Source organism: Alternaria arbusti (genome assembly GCF_024043155.1).
Source record: "Alternaria arbusti strain BMP 1465 chromosome Unknown scaffold_2, whole genome shotgun sequence".
In the NCBI taxonomy this organism is placed as follows: Eukaryota; Fungi; Ascomycota; class Dothideomycetes; order Pleosporales; family Pleosporaceae; genus Alternaria; species Alternaria arbusti.
Genome location: NW_026249942.1, coordinates 1994817 through 2011002, shown reverse-complemented (window position 1 = coordinate 2011002; position 16186 = coordinate 1994817). Strand labels below are relative to the sequence as shown.

Here is a 16186-nt window from a genome sequence, read left to right as displayed (position 1 = left end):
AAATCCACCTTCCGCACGAAGATGTATTCTCAAAGACCTCGAGGCTGACTTCCCGCAGTCGGCCATGATGCCATATTGTGAATTGTGAGTCGCACTTCGCTGTGTGGATCGAAAGTGGCGAGTGAGAGCATCCTAATCTCCTCGATAGATCGAAGAAAAACTTTACTGATCAGTTAGCAGACCATGGCGACAAACATAGAGCGCCTTCTCGAATGTGCTTGTGGCATGTTTTGACTTCTTTACCCGACGGCGTGGACGGACAATTGCGGAAGACGCTAGTCAGCTTATCGATAAGCCGCCGCACGGGCCGACTTTCACTCGATCTTTTCCTGGGTCTGGCTGTCTGGCCACTCGTGATGCTACTCGTGCAGCCCGCGTATTAACCTTATCTCTGCGAACTCTCTGCGATCGATCGCAATTGATGCGACTTCTGGAACGGCTGTATTTCCCATTAAGGAAGCCTCAATTGATCCAGGTGCCGATACGCCCCCTCGCCCGGCCATACCTCTACCGTCCTGCCGCGGCTATGGATCTGTCTACGGATGCCAATGAGCGTGTTCGTATGTCACCCTTTCTAATTGAACGGGTCTGGCTGACGATCATGGCAGAAGGGCTCGGTGCATCATGACACCCATGCTACCCCGCCACAATTTATCCAGAAAGAGCATTGGCGATATCAAAGTATGCGCAAGGCCGACCTTGATACCGATCCAAACATATTCGATCTTAGTAAACGCGATGAGTTCAGTGAGGAGCGCAAAGATATCTGGCGACCAGCAGGCATCATCCCAGCGGCTCAAATTGACGCTGCTTGCCAGGCGTATGCAAGGGGCAAACCACTCTCTGTACCTGCACAAGACGCACAGATCTTCGAGCATCGCGACTTCCCGGGCCTACAAGTCATCTCTGGGCTCCTTCCACCTGAGACGCAAGTTATTTTCACGTCATGTCTGATGCACAGAGACCTAGCAGATCCAGGCCATAAGATCAACCTCCAGGCGGACTATGATATACCATACCCCCCGAAACCAACGTCAGATGGACTGCATTTCGATAGTTCCTTCTTCCTTCGCCAACGGTCAGATCCGGAGGACAGCCTGACTCCAAAGCTTCCAGACAAGTTGAAACCTCTGAACAACGAGCAATTCTTGTACACCAAGCTTCGTTGGCTGACCCTCGGCGAGCAATACGATTGGCCAACGCGTAGTTACGCAAAGCATGCGACGCCATTTCCAGAAGATCTATCAACGCTTGTGACGGGTCTTTTCCCTCATATCCGGCCTGAATCTGGCGTGGTCTTGATGTACTCAGCCAAGGATTTCATGCCTGTGCATCGCGACGTCAGCGAGCAGTGTCAACGTGCGCTAGCGAGCTTCAGCGTCGGATGCGATGGAATCTTCATCATGGCTCGAGGGGAAGATGACGGGGAAGGTGAGAATGCCCCACGAAGCGTTGCGATTCGAGTCCACAGTGGCGACGTTGTGCATCTCACTGGCAACGCTCGATGGGCTTGGCATGCGATGGCGCGTTCAATACCAAGCACATGCCCAGATTACCTTGCAAACTGGCCAGCTGGCACACCTGGTTCTACGGCAGCCGAAGAGAAGACTTACAAGAAGTGGAAGGGCTATATGGGAACCAAGCGCATTAACGTGAGTTGTCGGCAGGTCTGGGATTAATTCAACGGCAGCCAGAGGGCCGGCCCGTCTGTGGGATTCCATCGCACTGGACACGAGTGCCTTCGTGACAATCGGATCCGTACGCTCGGTGTCGTAGTTTTGCTGACGGCGGCTGCGTAGCGCACTCCACGGTGGAGCAGCTCTCGGAGCGTTAATGAACCCAGTTTCAGCAACTTTATGCAACGTCAAACGCAGTACAACTCAATTTTGCGAAAGCTTGCACATTCTGTCACAAATGTGGTCATGCATGTGCATGCTCTCCTTCGCCTAAGCCCTGTCTTCACACAGCAACCCCAACTTCCTTTTCCCGTGAGGTGCAGCGCTCAGCATGGGACTTGAGTTCTCCAATGCACCTCCAATGCACTCCAACGCTCTCCAATTTCTTTTTCCTTGGCCTAGGCCACCAGCTCTCTTCACGGGTTGAGGGCCGCCCCTAGCGAGTCAGCTAGCCCAGTACGGGAACCTGACGCTAGCATCTGGCCAGCCGCTATCACGGAGTTTTGGTTCGTCGGTAAGCACACTGCGCATTAGCCTTCAAAGCCACTTGGATGCTAACGAGGATTAATGCCAAAAGAAGCCAGATGAATGCATGGGGCCTTGAACACCATGCGTCAGGACCCTGGCGGTTTCTGACGTGGTACTATCTATCGGTGGACGCTGCATCCAGCCCTTGGTCGCCTCGTACTGAGGGTGTGAGTTTGTGCTGTGGGTTAGCGCTTTGCGCCCACTCTTGATTCTTATGGTTCTCATCGAGGCGCAGTCATGGATGGCTTAAAGTTTAAACCCTTCGCACGCCTCCTCGGCCCGTCTGTTTGTTAGTGTAACGTTCACTTCCGCACTTGAAGTTATCCATCCTTCTTCCATCTTGCCTTTGCATTGCGTTGTTCTTTCCGAAGAGCTGACGTGCGACGTCATGGGGTTCCTGGCCCTCCCCCAGTTTCGTTACCATGGACCGTGGGTGCAGATGCTGATTGCTGGTCTCGGTGTTGGCTCTTCAGCGGGCATCTACGTTGCGCTCAACCTTCTTGGAGCTGGTGGTGGGAAGCCGGACTCAGCGCAAGTAGTTCAGGTTGTAAATGCGACATTATGTGCAGGTAGACGATCATTCACAATCTAAGAGGACGACGCGTACTGATCATACCGCAGTTTGGTTCTTCTCGTCCTCTTTTGGCGGCTCAATCCTGAATAAGCTCGGGCCCGGTCTGACAATGTGCATTGGCGTCCAGACCTACGCTGTGTACGTTGGGTCTCTCTGGTATTACGATGAGACGGGTAAGACGGGCTACCCTTATGCCGCTGGCCCTATCATCGGTATTGGCGCAGGTATGGTCTTTATCACTGCGGGCTATGTTGCGACAGGATATCCGGAAGAAAGAGAAAAGGGGTCTTATGCGACCATCTTGATGAACATGCAAGCGCTCGGGTCCGTTATTAGTGGCATTATTCCGGTCATCATCAACAGAAAATCGGACACTGTTGCTGGCGTACCGCGATCAGTGTATATCGCCTTCATCACGATTATGGTCATCGGCGGTCTGCTATGTCTGGCTTTGCTTCGGCCACACAAGCTCACCAGAGATGATGGCTCTGTCGTTGCTGTTGATCGACCAAGAGGAGCTTGGGAGGAGTTGAGATCCAACCTGCGGGTCTTCACCGACCCTGTCCTTCTCATGATGCTACCCGCGTTCTTGCCAGCTGAGGGATTCTTGGTGTACAGTGGATCGGTCAATGGTAGGTCTTCGAGCACTCGTCAAGACAACGCTCACACGTTCATAGCCTTCAATAACAACCTCCGCACCCGTTCACTGCTTTCGTTCATTGCTGTCGTTATGCAAATACCAGCAGGGTGGATCTTGCAGTATGTTCTTGACTACCCTGGGTGGGGTCGTCGCAAGCGCGGACTCATCGGTCTGACTGGCGTGTGTATACCTCTAGTAGTTGCATGGGTTTGGGAAATGGTATGCCTCGAAGTCCATCACCCACCATTGCGTGCTAACACTATCTAGATTCGCACCCGTAACTATGATCGCAACAATCCGCCCACCAACCCTACAGACTGGGACGAGCTCAAATTCGGTTGGTTGTTTTTCCTTTTTATGCTAAACTGGGTCTTCTCACAGTTGTGGCACAACATAGTCTACTACTGGATTGGTGCCCTCACAAACTCCCCTCAGAAGCTCACGCACTATGTCGGTGTCTTTCGCGGCGTGCTCGGCGCCGGAGAAGCAATCTGCTTCGGCCTCGACAGCATCAAAATACCGTTTATCGCTGAGGCAGGTGGCATCCTGCTATTCTACTTGATGGGTATCGCAAGTTTCTACTACCTGGGATTCTATCACATGACAGACACCAATTACAATCGTGCGGAGGAGGGCGCGATAGTGCCAAACCATATTCTGGAGCAAGAAGGCATCACTTCAGGTCACGAAGTCGTTATTCGAGATCGAGAAGCGAAAGAGGGGTATGTTGCGGAAACCGAAAAGGACGGATCTAGTAGCGGAGAGAAGGTCTGAGTCTTTGTCGAGCACATGTTTTCCTTCCAGGAGTCTCTTACTGCAGTACAGGTTGTAATATTTCGCATTACGCAGTCTAATGTTTAAACGAAGGTATCGCTTCTAGCGCTCACAGCAGCAAGACTGTTGACCCAATCGGTGCATGCATGCTTTCCCTGCGCTTTTGCTTTTTCACCGTTCAGGCCGGATCGTCCATCACCCGCGCTATGGGACCCCATGCGCATAGAAGTGTGGTATCATGCAGATCATGCAGGCCATGGGAAGCAGAAACCTGTTCGTGAGTGCACGCATACGGATGTAGGTGCGCTAGTAAGAAGCTATCGCTTGGGCCGTTGTTTCCGATTCGCTCACTGTCCACCCACCCACGCAGAACTCTCGATTGTGTATACAGAGGTTTGCCTTCCGATAGAGTTTCTCCTTTACCCCCTGCATCGACTGAGCCTACAGCGATGCACCATCAGATGTAGATGGTGTAATTACTCCCACTGTATCGCGACGGGCCGTCCCTGGCATACTGCACGTACGCAGCGTGAGTGTCGCTTGGTGATATAGAACGAGCGCGAACACGTGTTGGTGTAGTGAGGGGTGGGCTGGTAGGGGTCAAGATACTGGCGCTGACATCACGAGCTAGGTACGAAGCTAACATGCGGGATGGGCGCGCCACGGAAGTATCTCTCAATTCGGCGCGGGAGCAAGGTGCTTGCGTCCGTGTTCGCATTCGGGCGTTTTTTGGCATGTTTCGACAAGTGGGGATTAACGGGTGTTAGTGAGCGACTGTGTGCTCACTACTGTACTGTCCTGGCAGAGTCGAACTTTCAGGGTCTAGGGTCGTGAGTGCAAGGATCTGCAGGATTCTGCAGAGATCTGCAAGCCTCGGAGAAAACCTCGGGCTATGATGCCGAGGGGCAGAAGCATGCAACCGAAAACACTTCATTAGAATTGAATCCGGTGCTGTAGGAGGTTTAGGATAGTAATGGAATGCTCAAAATCTTCCTCCGTCACCGCACAACTTCTCGCGCACTTTGGCGACTTTACACAACCAGCCTCTCCCGCAGTCTCCAGGCTCATCACTCTCATACTCACTCCCAGCCCACCACTCCTATAGGTCTAGTTGCTCGAATTTGACGAGCAATGTGCATGTGGTCTCGTGTCCGCCAAGATCCAGCATCCGAATGAAATTCCACCCAGGTGTAACGTACATCAGTCTCACCGCGGCAACGGCGAAGATGGGGTTGCGAGAGAAACTGTCGTCACTCTTGATCAACAGGCGCAGGAATGTCAGTTCATTATCCTCATACTCCCACTCCAGGACGTCTTTCCAGATAGGATCGTTTGCGGGCGAGTTGTCCTTGTGCATGAAACCGGTCAATTTGTGGGGCTTGTAAGGAGCAGTCTTGCGCTTTGGTGGCAGATTGTTCATGTCGTTAGGATGCACGAGTGTGCATGTCAGGTAAGGCTTGATGTCTTCATGTTCGCGGTCATTGGGTAGGGGAACGTCTGTAGCGCCAGCAACGTGCAAGCGAAGTTTCTTCCGGCGTCCGGTGCTGAGGTTACCCGAGCCACCAGCACGTAGCGCAGCTGGTTTAAGTACGTAGCCACCAGAGCCGGCAAAGAGCGCTTCGTTAATTTGTGAGCTTGCGCCAAAGGTTTGCCAATTTAAAGCGCAGATCTGGGCGCCAATACCCCAAAATGGTACCGGCGCAAGATTTTTCGAAGAAATGCGAGTTCCTTTGGGGTAGACGCGCATCAAATGATGCGCATTGTGTCTTGCTATCTTAGCGCTATTGGCTGGAAGATGCGCTTTCAGACCTGACTCCGAGACGTTGATGAGTTGGTGATGTGGTGCGTTCTCAAGCTCCGCTTCGAACCAAGAGTTGTTGACAGGCTTGACTGATTGAGCATATACTCCTAGCTCGGCCAGTTCAGGGACAATAGTACCAGCATTAGTAGCCTTCTTTTTCGCGTCATACTCTTGGCGAGCTTGCTTCTGTTCCTCTTCGTCCGAACTCGAATCACTGCTGCTACTCTCCTCTTCGTTCGGCAGATGGTACTCTACGATGACCGCCACTTTGTTTCCAAGCTCAGCGAGGGTGACATGTTCATGCTTGCTGGGGTCGTCTTGTTCGCGTGTGCCCTTGTCGCGGATGGCCTTGCTGAGGAGTTGGGGGCCGAGGACTTCTTGCATGATCTGTGCGAGACGAAGCTGCCCGTGCGCGTCGCAATGATTCTCTAGGGAGATCATGATAGGTGCAGCATGCTTTTCACTTGCAGCTTCTTTGTCAACGACATCGCGGATCGTCTCGCATACTTGGCGGAAGGGTATGTTAGACACGAGCGTGAACCCGTGCGTGACCTTCGGCTCTTCCTTGTTATCGTCGTTGTCCCAGGCGTCGATCTCGACGCAACGCGATCCAGTATGCAACGCGATCTCGTACGCAGAAGCATGCGATTCGCCAAAGAGCTGATGAGCCATCAGATATGTGTTATGAGATGAGCTGATGAAGTATTCCGGAAGTGGATGGTTCCTGTCGATAACCTCTGGTGGGACGTTGATGTGACTCCTGTCGAGCAATTCTCGCAACGCCGTAGTCGGCTCTTCACTTTTCAATCCAGCCTCTGACTCCTGCAAGATACCTTCCTTGACTAGGAAGCTCTTGAGTGCTCCGCTGACACGTAGTTTGTCCTTGGTAATATGCGACTGCCTTGCGGCGTGACCGCCGCCCGCCACAGTCCCCGCATCGACAAAATCGCCCTTCTCCTCATCATCGACTTCCTTCTTCGCGAAGGGATTGAGCTTCGAGATGCCTGATATTAGTTCGGCCATGGTACGGTATAGAGGGGACAAGTTAGGTAAGGATGTGTATGAGCAACAGCCACAGGTTTGCGATTCAGCTGCTGGCGGGGTAGGTTGGCTTGGCTTACGCCTGCCCGGAAATGCGGAAAGTGTGGCTGGGGATTGATGACGCGTTGGACCGACCGTCTAGAAGGCGCGGCGCATCTTGGAAACCTGCCACATATCCTGTATCTTCTGAGTTCAATGTGTTCAACAATGTTTCCAGCCAGAAGCTATCGCGTTCACTCTTTGCTCCGGGTGTCCACATCGGGCTAGCGAGCGGACGCGTCGGAGCATTGGAGCTAATACAAAACAGTCTGCCCCCTTCCCACCCACGCGCCGTGCCAGCAGTCACACCAACAGCATCTACGTTCGATAACCACGAGGTCTTATCAACAGCCACTATCTCTCGCGCTTCGATCTGAACTGTTATCTCACTCAAGTAAGACCTCAAACCACCAATGACACCGACAGAGCCTCATGAGCTAGTGCCATCTGCACAACCCGTCGCGCCTACTCAGCAGCGACGCGCTTCGAGATCGTCGCAAACCATTGACATGACAAGTCATGCCGTTCGACCAACAACGCTACCCAGGTAACCTAGTGAAGATGTTTCCCTGCGCAATGCATTGCGCACATTGACCAACATTCATCTCGTATTAAATGAGATGAGCTTCCAGCCCAGCTTTCTAAGCGCTTGGGGGCTCTGCGCCTTAACAGAAGATACATCGCGAGAACCTTCAAAACCAGAGCAAGCGTGTAACTAGGTGACTGGTTGATTGCAAAAGCGCATCTGAGTCGAAGCCGCCTTCTGACACGTAACCTATGTTGCGACTGGGCGTAACTTATAAAGCCGGTAAAGCCGTGGCGGGATCTAGGCGGACGGCACCACTAGAAGGTCTGGTAACGATAAACCGGGCGGCTTCACGTGGACTGATGAGCTGAGTGAGACCACACTGACCGGTACCAGGGAGCACCAATAATGAACAATCCTCCGCCGCCCCCATTCTGCTTACGAGGCGTGGGTCTTGGCAGGGCGGACAAACACCAGTACAAATACATGCATAGATGGCTGCTATGAGATCTTTCAGAACGCTCATACAATCCGTGGAGTTCATCATCATCATGTTCGGCTTCTTCTCTACAAAGTACAAGCATCGCAAACGCCATCCGGTAGATGACGATATCACAGCATCGGAACTACAACATCTTACCCACATGCAGATGCCGCACTCCGAACCTTTAAAAAAGTCCAGAGATACATTCACCAGAGGTTGGAGATTCGGCGCCCTCAACTGCGCGATCGCAGCCTCCATAGTCTTTCTCATAAATCTGATCGCTACTATAGCATGGGCTACCAATACTGATAGCGGTGTACTATTCAGAGGGGACTGTGATCGTGCGCGTAAGATTAACGCAGTCCTTCATGTCATCATCAACTTGTTGAGTACAATTCTGTTGTCTTCATCGAATTACGCTATGCAGTGTCTATCTTCTCCAACCAGAATGGATATCAACGTCGCCCATTCTCGAGGCCAATGGATGGATGTAGGTGTCCTAAGCGTTCGAAATTTACGTCGCATTAGCAAGAAGCGCGTACTTCTTTGGTCGGCTCTAGCGCTCTCGTCGCTACCTCTACATCTCTTGTGAGTATTGAGTCGAAGCCAGAACCTATGTTACACTAACATGAGAAGTTATAACTCGGTCGTGTATCTGTCTCTTGCAGCATACAGTTACGAAATTTACGGGGTCAGACAAAACTTTGTTGACAGCGCTGAATGTCTGGGCTGTGTGAGTCCTATCAATGGCTCCGACTTCGCCTTCACCAGGGAGATACACCAAAGGATCCAAGAAAGCCGTTTCGAGAGGCTCGATAACTTGGATTGCATTGACGCATACGCAACAACCCTGCAAACGCATAGAGGCGATCTACTTTTAGTGACTAAGTCTGATGACGTTGTATGGGCAAATCAAACTGAAGGGGTAGACGACGACTACAAGAACAACGAAAACTCGGGAGTTTTCTGGACACACTCGCTCACAAGTGCTTGGGAATATTTTCCACAGGATACTTTCGAGTGGATTTGTTCGGGCCATACGGATGTGGACAAGTCATGCGACGCAGTAGTAGACGACATCAGAGGCTCTGCACGGAACTGGACCATAACAGGAGATATTGGCTACCTCGTGAGTGTGTCTGGATTCTCCCACATGAGAGGCCCCATACAGTACTGTTTGCGTGAAAGGAAAGACTCAAAGTGTCGAGTTCTCTGGAGCATTCCCATCGCGTCGCTGGTGATAGGGCTGAATCTTATCAAGGCCATATCGATCTTCTATTTGGCTCTTCGCATTAAAGAGCAGCCACTCATGACGATGGGTGACGCTGTGCTCTCATTCCTGAAACAGCCGGATCCATGGACTCGGAATATGTGCCTCGCTTCCTCCAAGGACATCGAGAGTGCGAAAAACAATTTCATTGCCGGACCGAAGAGATGGAAGCTTCGAATCTATAGATGGAAAGATACTACAAGTCTAAGCCGTCGCATTAGTACTTTCGCTGTGTAAGCGCGCACGCGTCGTTCTACCATCGCAAAGATTTGTTAACATTCCCCAGGCTTCTGATCTCGATAGCAACCGTAGGAGGATTTCTTTCTTACGGGTTGCGTCATCTCCGATCTGGTAAAAGTAACTCCCTTCGCAATCTCGCTGCGTTGGGTTTTGGTGCCATCGACGCTCGGACACTAATCGAGTATCCACGTGAACACAATGTCGACTCCATAATAGGCAACACTCTCATAGCCAACGTGCCACAGGTTGTGCTTTCGATCATCTACTTCTCATGCAACAGCCTGTTGACGTGTATGCTGCTAGGAAAAGAATGGTCATCGTATTCATACGTTCGAAAGGGATTAAGGGTTTCGAGCGCCCCGAGAGGGTTGCAAAGATCGACATACTTCTTATCGCTACCGTATCGGTTTGCAATACCACTTATGGCAATCAGTGGATTGCTACATTGGATGATATCACAAAGCATCTTCTTTGCCGCTATAGAGGTAGGCTCTTTACCTGAACATGTTCTGAACTTAGTGTGATAGCTGACAATGACATTAGTTCTATGGGATAGGTGATAGTGTGCCATCAGATGTACGATATACATGCGGCTATTCTCCCATCGCCATGATATCTGTGATCATCGTTGCGAGTCTCGTTCTCATTGTTGGCGTCGGAGCAGGATTCGTTCCTTTGCGACCAGGAACCAATCTGGTTGGCAGTTGTAGTGCAGCCATGAGCGCAGCTTGTCACTTGTCAGCCGCTGACAAGGAAAGAGGTGATGAAATTGCCGTTAAGAAGTTAATGTGGGGTGTTGTTGAAGTACAATCAAATGGAGTGGGGCATTGTTCCTTCTCCGACGAGGCCGTGGAAAACCCTAAAGAAGGCGAGCTATATGCTGGGCCGTGTGCGCAGGTTTCTCCACAGTGACCGAAACGATGAAATATATGGTAACATAGAGGATGGTTGAGCAGAATTGGGTAGTTGCTGGAAAGGTGTCTTCGTAGCAAGAGGGATGGTGCCATTGCGCTTTGACTATCTTTCGGATGCCGAACGGACGGATTAGCTAAGCGGACCATAACCATCATCATCTCCACCTTTCGGAAGCGGGTCCGGCTACCAACCACCCTGTTTCGGCTCATGACTAGCACATACACGCGACGCACTAAATGATGATTTGCAACGTCATTGAAGCCATAGCAAAGAAAGCGTCCACATGATGCCCAGGTGCGGATCAGCATTGGATGCGGGGTCCGGATTGACCTCGGTGTACAATGCCCCATATATCAAGCTTCTCCAAAGTAACTTTGATGTCTTTTGTAGAGTAACATCTTCTAACCTACGATAGCAGAAGTATTGATACAGTGAACATGGCGAAACAAGAGTACAAATTCCCGGCGTTTGACGACCTTCCCAAGGTCGAGGGTATGCCACAGGGCAGCATATGGGGATTCTTTGACAAAGACGGGCAAAAGGATGAAGTCGGAAGTAAAGCAAATTGTACCTCATACAGCAATCGTGTATCTAACAGGCTACAGCTATCAACCTGCTCACCTCGGATGTCGTAAAAGCGGCCTCCAAAGAGATCTCCACCGGCGAGCACATCCAGCTTGACTGGGAATTACACAACGTGCAATTTCCAGGGTTCAACAGAAAAGAGCTCGAGCAAAAGCAAATCGATTTTGCGGACTTCTCCGAGTTCTGTGCGAACGATGACGAACTTCACATCAACACTCAGGCTGGTTCTCAGTGGGATAGCTTGAAGCATTTCGCGCATCAAGCAAGCGGCATGTATTACAATGGTCTCTCGCATAAAGAGGCAGCCAACAGCGTCACGAACGGTACGCACAAGTGGTGCGAAAGAGGTGGCATTGTTGGAAGAGGTGTGCTTTGCGACTGGCTTAGTTGGTATGAAGAGAAGAACGGGAAGAAGGCACCAAGTGCGGTGTCGAGACATGAGATTCCTATCGAGGAGATTGAAGAGACGCTGAAGTGGCAAGGCACCACTTTGAAGCAGGGAGACATTATGATGATTCGTAGCGGATACGTAAGATGGCACAAGTATGTTGTCTTGCCACTTTGAGAGCCATAACTGATGATACTAGCAACGCGAACGAAGCGGAGCGCAAGAGCGGTACTCGCGACAATAGTGTCGCGATTGGTGTTCAAGCCAATGAGAAGACAGTACGTTGGCTTTACGACCGTCACCTCGCGGCGATCGCTGGTGATACTGTCGCTTTTGAAGCATGGCCACCAAAGTTTACCGACGGATGGTGCCTACACGAGTGGCTCCTCGTTCATTGGGGTACCGCTATCGGCGAGATGTGGGATCTTGAGAAGCTCAGTGAGAGGTGCAAGGAAATGGACCGGTACACTTTCTTCATGACAAGTGCTCCATTACACGTTAGGGGTGGTATTGGAAGTCCACCTGGAGTTATCGCCATATTCTAGGCGCATTCGGTCACCGTTGCTTTCGGAACTGTATCAACGTTGTTTCTGTGTATACGATAGTACCTTTCCAAATAAAATCTGGCACCAAGAACGTTCGCAGGCTAGCATCAGATCCCGCGAAGATATCGCCGTCGACTCCGTTTTCGTGTTCAGCCTCATCTTGTCGTATTGCCCAAAATTCCATTAACCATGTTGACCATTGAGTCTGACGATGCTCGAGAAGAGAGATTCAGGTGCTTGAACATGCAGAATTACTATTACCAGAATGGAGCGGACGGACTGGGTGTGGTAGGGTGTTCGCGTGTCGCGAGGCGTATCGGCGCGTATTCTCTTTCGTTACGCGACCCACGGACCAACACGAAACAACCAAGCATGGTGTCAAAAGATGCCGCGCGGCGCTGCGCCTCTTGTAGTAATGCTTGAGAGAGATAAGAGAACGAAGGAGTTGAATGCGAAAAATGTGCCGAGTCAAGATGTGTATATAGTAACGGCGCGCAGTCGTGTCTTGAAAGGTATCTTCATTCGCTCCATCATCTTCTCCATCTCCGTACACATTCTGTCTTTAATCTTTTGTTTCTTACTTACCCAAAATTATCCTCGGCTATTATCGACCTAAAATCCACAGATGGCGTCTCACGACATCGTTCCTAGAGGCGAAGCCGACTTCGATCTTTACCCTTACACGCCCTCAGCAGGCGCCGGCTACGCATTTCTCATACTATTCGCGATCGGCGGCCTGACGCATCTCATCATGCTCATTCCATTACGAAGTTGGTTCTTCATTCCATTCGTTTTGGGCTGCGTAGGTCAGTTACCTCGATGCTTGACTCCATCGCCGAAAAGCCCATCGCTGATAATTTGATCCACAGGCGAAGCAGCCGGCTACTACGGTCGTGCCTGGTCCTCAAAGAATATTCGACAAGGCAGCCCTTATCTCCTTCAACTCATGCTTATCCTCGCGGCCGCACCGCTTCTCGCGGCCACCATCTACATGACGCTCGGTCGCCTTATTCGCTCTCTCGATGCTACGCACCACGCTGTAATGAATCCGCGCTGGACGACGAAAATATACGTCATCATCGATATCGGATCCTTCGTATGTCAGATCATGGGGTCGGCGATGCAAGCTTCCGGTGACCCAGACGGAGTGAAGACTGGAACCACCGTCGTCATCGCAGGATTGGGTACGCAATTGGTTGCTTTCGGCTTCTTCATCCTCATGGCGGTGGTATTTCATCGAAGGTTAAACAACGAACCTACCAGCACGTCACGGCGAACACATGTCAAATGGCGCCGCTACATGTGGGCTTTGTACAGTGTCAGTGTGCTTGTCGTTGTGCGGAGCATTTTCCGGCTGGCGGAGTTTATCGAAGGGCCAGAGAGTAAGGTGTACCAGACAGAGGCGTACTTGTATGTCTTCGATGCGGCGCTCATGTTTGCGGTGGTAGTTATCATGGCGGTCTTTCATCCGGGGTTTCTTTTCAGAGTCGTCAGAAAAGCTGAGTTGATGCCACTTAGTGATGACGAGGGGAATGGTAGCTATTTACTGCGCGGAGATGGTCCAAGGTAGTTTCTCCGGGTGGGTGATAGATGTACAGTATCTAGAAGGTGGTAGAGTAGACAGCAGAATGCCACTCTCGTCGGCCGTTTTGTATACCGGGTTCCAACCGAACACCCGAGAACTAATCAAACAGCTTACCAAGCGCTTAATTACTGCCAGTGTGATAATCAAATGAGTGATACCGAATGCAGATATGGTACCAATGGCGTCAATGCTGTGGTCATCTTGGCGAAGAGAGATTGGAGTGAATTATCGGCCGCAAAGGTTGCGACAGCAATGAAGGGTCGAATACTGCCCCAACTCCATCACGAGCTTCTTAGCTCACCTTGGCGGTAACGCAGAGTTCCGAGGGATATAAATATAGGGTCGACCGTACCCAGACTCTCACTACCCCGCGCACAATCTCTACTCCACGATGTCGATATACATGATGTCGGGCTCACATAGTTCCTACACGCCACCATATCCTAATCAGTACTATTCCTCCCTGCCTCCGCGGCCCCAGGATGCCGCCTTCAATAGCCCAGTGCAAAGTTCCGTCAAGGCCTTCAACGTCCCAGTCTCTGACCATACCCTCGAGTACCGAATTCTAGAGCTGCTACAACCTTTTCGGGACACCAGCAGTCTCTTGAACACCACTAATGAAGCCAAGAACGTATTATTGCTGGCTCGTAAGTACAATTGTCTTTGAGTCTTTTCGGAGCGATCTTTCCCCTAGGGTATTGTTGTCAATACATAAGTCGATTGTATTGCACGCGCAATCCCACCACTGGCTATTTCTTCCACCCATGTAAGTAACAAAGCTAAGAGATCTGTCAGAAAATATCGCCTCCATCATTGTCAGCAAACAGTCCAAGGATCTCTCCAAGGCGGGAACAACCGATGTGTATATCATGAGCCGCAACTTGAACACCACCGCAGTCAACGGTACCGCAGCCAGCGGTCCGGCGTATCTCCGCATCTTCTTCCATATCGACTACCAATCGATTACAGTTGTTAAAGCGAAGATCGAGAACGGGAAGAACGCGATCGGTGCGCTTATCGACGAGGTGGACAAGGTCATCGAGAGTCTCATGGAAAACTCATAGTGGTTGTTTGAGGTATGCATGTCGTCGGGTGGTCGAGAGGAGAAGGAGACGAATTTTGGCGCCCGAGTCCATGGGTGACTGCTACATCGCTGGATAGCTCCTAGTCAACTTCAGGGCTTTGTAGAAACTGCTATGTTGTGTAGATAATGGCTGGTCGGCGTCTGCAGCAATCAAAGTACTCCCCTCTTCTGTCCACGGTCGCCTCGCCTTCTTCTGGGCTGTAACCCAGGTATGATCCGCCTGCTTGACACTTCCGACATACTTGTACGACAACATGTTCGCATCAAGTACACGCTGAGAACCCTAACGACACAAACCTTCCCGAGCTTAAGCAATGCGGCCATGCAAGGCATAGACTTTAGGGGCAAGTTCCTTGACGTTAAAACGACACCACGACGCTAGTACGGATAGCCGGTGCGGCTATGGTATGGTCGGACACATCGTTGACTTCTGAACTAACCCTCCGATGGCTCGTGCATTTGACAACTTTGTACATGATTAATCGGAATGTTCCGAGTACAGGACAGGAGCAAAATGGTATCTCAAACTTTTAGTAAGAGCGTTTTGTAGGTTGAGGCACAAGTAGCGCCTGACAGGCTTAGTGGATCGGCTGATCTACGCCCTAGCACGCAGGCACGTCGACCAGTTCTGTACAAGATCGGTCAGGGCGGGCAGATCTGAAGGGAGAGCGCTTCCAGGATTGGCCTTGTCTGGAATTTCCCGGTTTCCGCACTTCACGTGCTGGGGTCGGAGCCGTTTGATGCGTGTGTGGCGCGCACGAACTTGGGAACGTGAGGGCGACGCGCCAGCAGGACCCATTGAAGTAGACGGGCGGCGAATGAGCAGGCGCCCCACGAGATTGCATCGTGAACTCGAAGATGGACGTCGTCATCGTGCGAGCGGTGTGGCCGGCGGTACTCGCGCTAGCAAAGGGCCAGCCGTCTAGCGTGTCGCCAAATACCCAGGTGTGGCGCAACGAACTAGACGGAGCGACAGGAAAGGAGAGCATCACGTACTCCGCGAGGGGGGGAGAAGGCGTGGGCAAGCAGGAAGTCCGCAGGAAACGGGGTTGTCTGATACATGCAGGGAAGAGTTTGCTAGGCTGGGCGGCGCCACACTTCGCATCAGACGGAATCGAGATTGCCAGGTGTGGCGCTGTCGAATTACCCATGACGCAAGCGGGACACATGTTTTGGCATCCTTTGGGAAACCTGGCGCCGATCGAACCCCCAAACATACCTAGAGGCTCCGTCATACAGGCCAGGGCGACCTCGTTTGGGCGTGGCAGGCCTCGTGCCCCAGGCAAAACGTGGACAGTTGTGGCATTGGACGGCACGTCGTCAGGGAACTGGGCTGCCGCGTTCTGTGAGCGTGTCCGCGGAATTCGATCGATGGCAGCGGGAAAATGGTGGCCGGTAGTCGCGGGGTCAGGCAAGTTGGTCGTGGTCGGTCGCTGTTCCAAGTCCAGGCTCTTCGCAAGCGGCAAGCTACGACGCAGTGACGTAGTTGCT

General features: G+C 51.6%; 4 protein-coding genes across 4 annotated transcripts; 3 read left to right on the top strand and 1 right to left on the bottom strand.

The window, feature by feature from the left end:
- Positions 1-526: 526 nt before the first annotated feature.
- J4E86_002272 (uncharacterized protein) lies at positions 527-1679 on the top strand (the record flags this gene model as incomplete). Its single annotated transcript, XM_051442832.1, has 2 exons — positions 527-556; positions 609-1679. The coding sequence occupies 2 exons, from the start codon at positions 527-529 to the stop codon at positions 1677-1679; spliced, it is 1101 nt and encodes a 366-aa protein (XP_051306420.1).
- Positions 1680-5291: 3612 nt separating this feature from the next.
- On the bottom strand, positions 5292-7016 carry J4E86_002271 (uncharacterized protein; the record flags this gene model as incomplete). Its single annotated transcript, XM_051442831.1, has 1 exon — positions 5292-7016. One exon carries the CDS (start codon positions 7014-7016, stop codon positions 5292-5294), a length of 1725 nt encoding a protein of 574 aa, XP_051306419.1.
- Positions 7017-10945: 3929 nt separating this feature from the next.
- J4E86_002270 (uncharacterized protein) lies at positions 10946-12026 on the top strand (the record flags this gene model as incomplete). Its single annotated transcript, XM_051442830.1, has 3 exons — positions 10946-11063; positions 11114-11636; positions 11681-12026. The coding sequence occupies 3 exons, from the start codon at positions 10946-10948 to the stop codon at positions 12024-12026; spliced, it is 987 nt and encodes a 328-aa protein (XP_051306418.1).
- A 625-nt stretch (positions 12027-12651) lies between these two features.
- On the top strand, positions 12652-14675 carry J4E86_002269 (uncharacterized protein; the record flags this gene model as incomplete). The annotated part of the gene is made up of 4 exons (XM_051442829.1): positions 12652-12832; positions 12896-13592; positions 14035-14258; positions 14383-14675. 4 exons carry the CDS (start codon positions 12652-12654, stop codon positions 14673-14675), a joined length of 1395 nt encoding a protein of 464 aa, XP_051306417.1.
- Positions 14676-16186: the final 1511 nt, after the last annotated feature.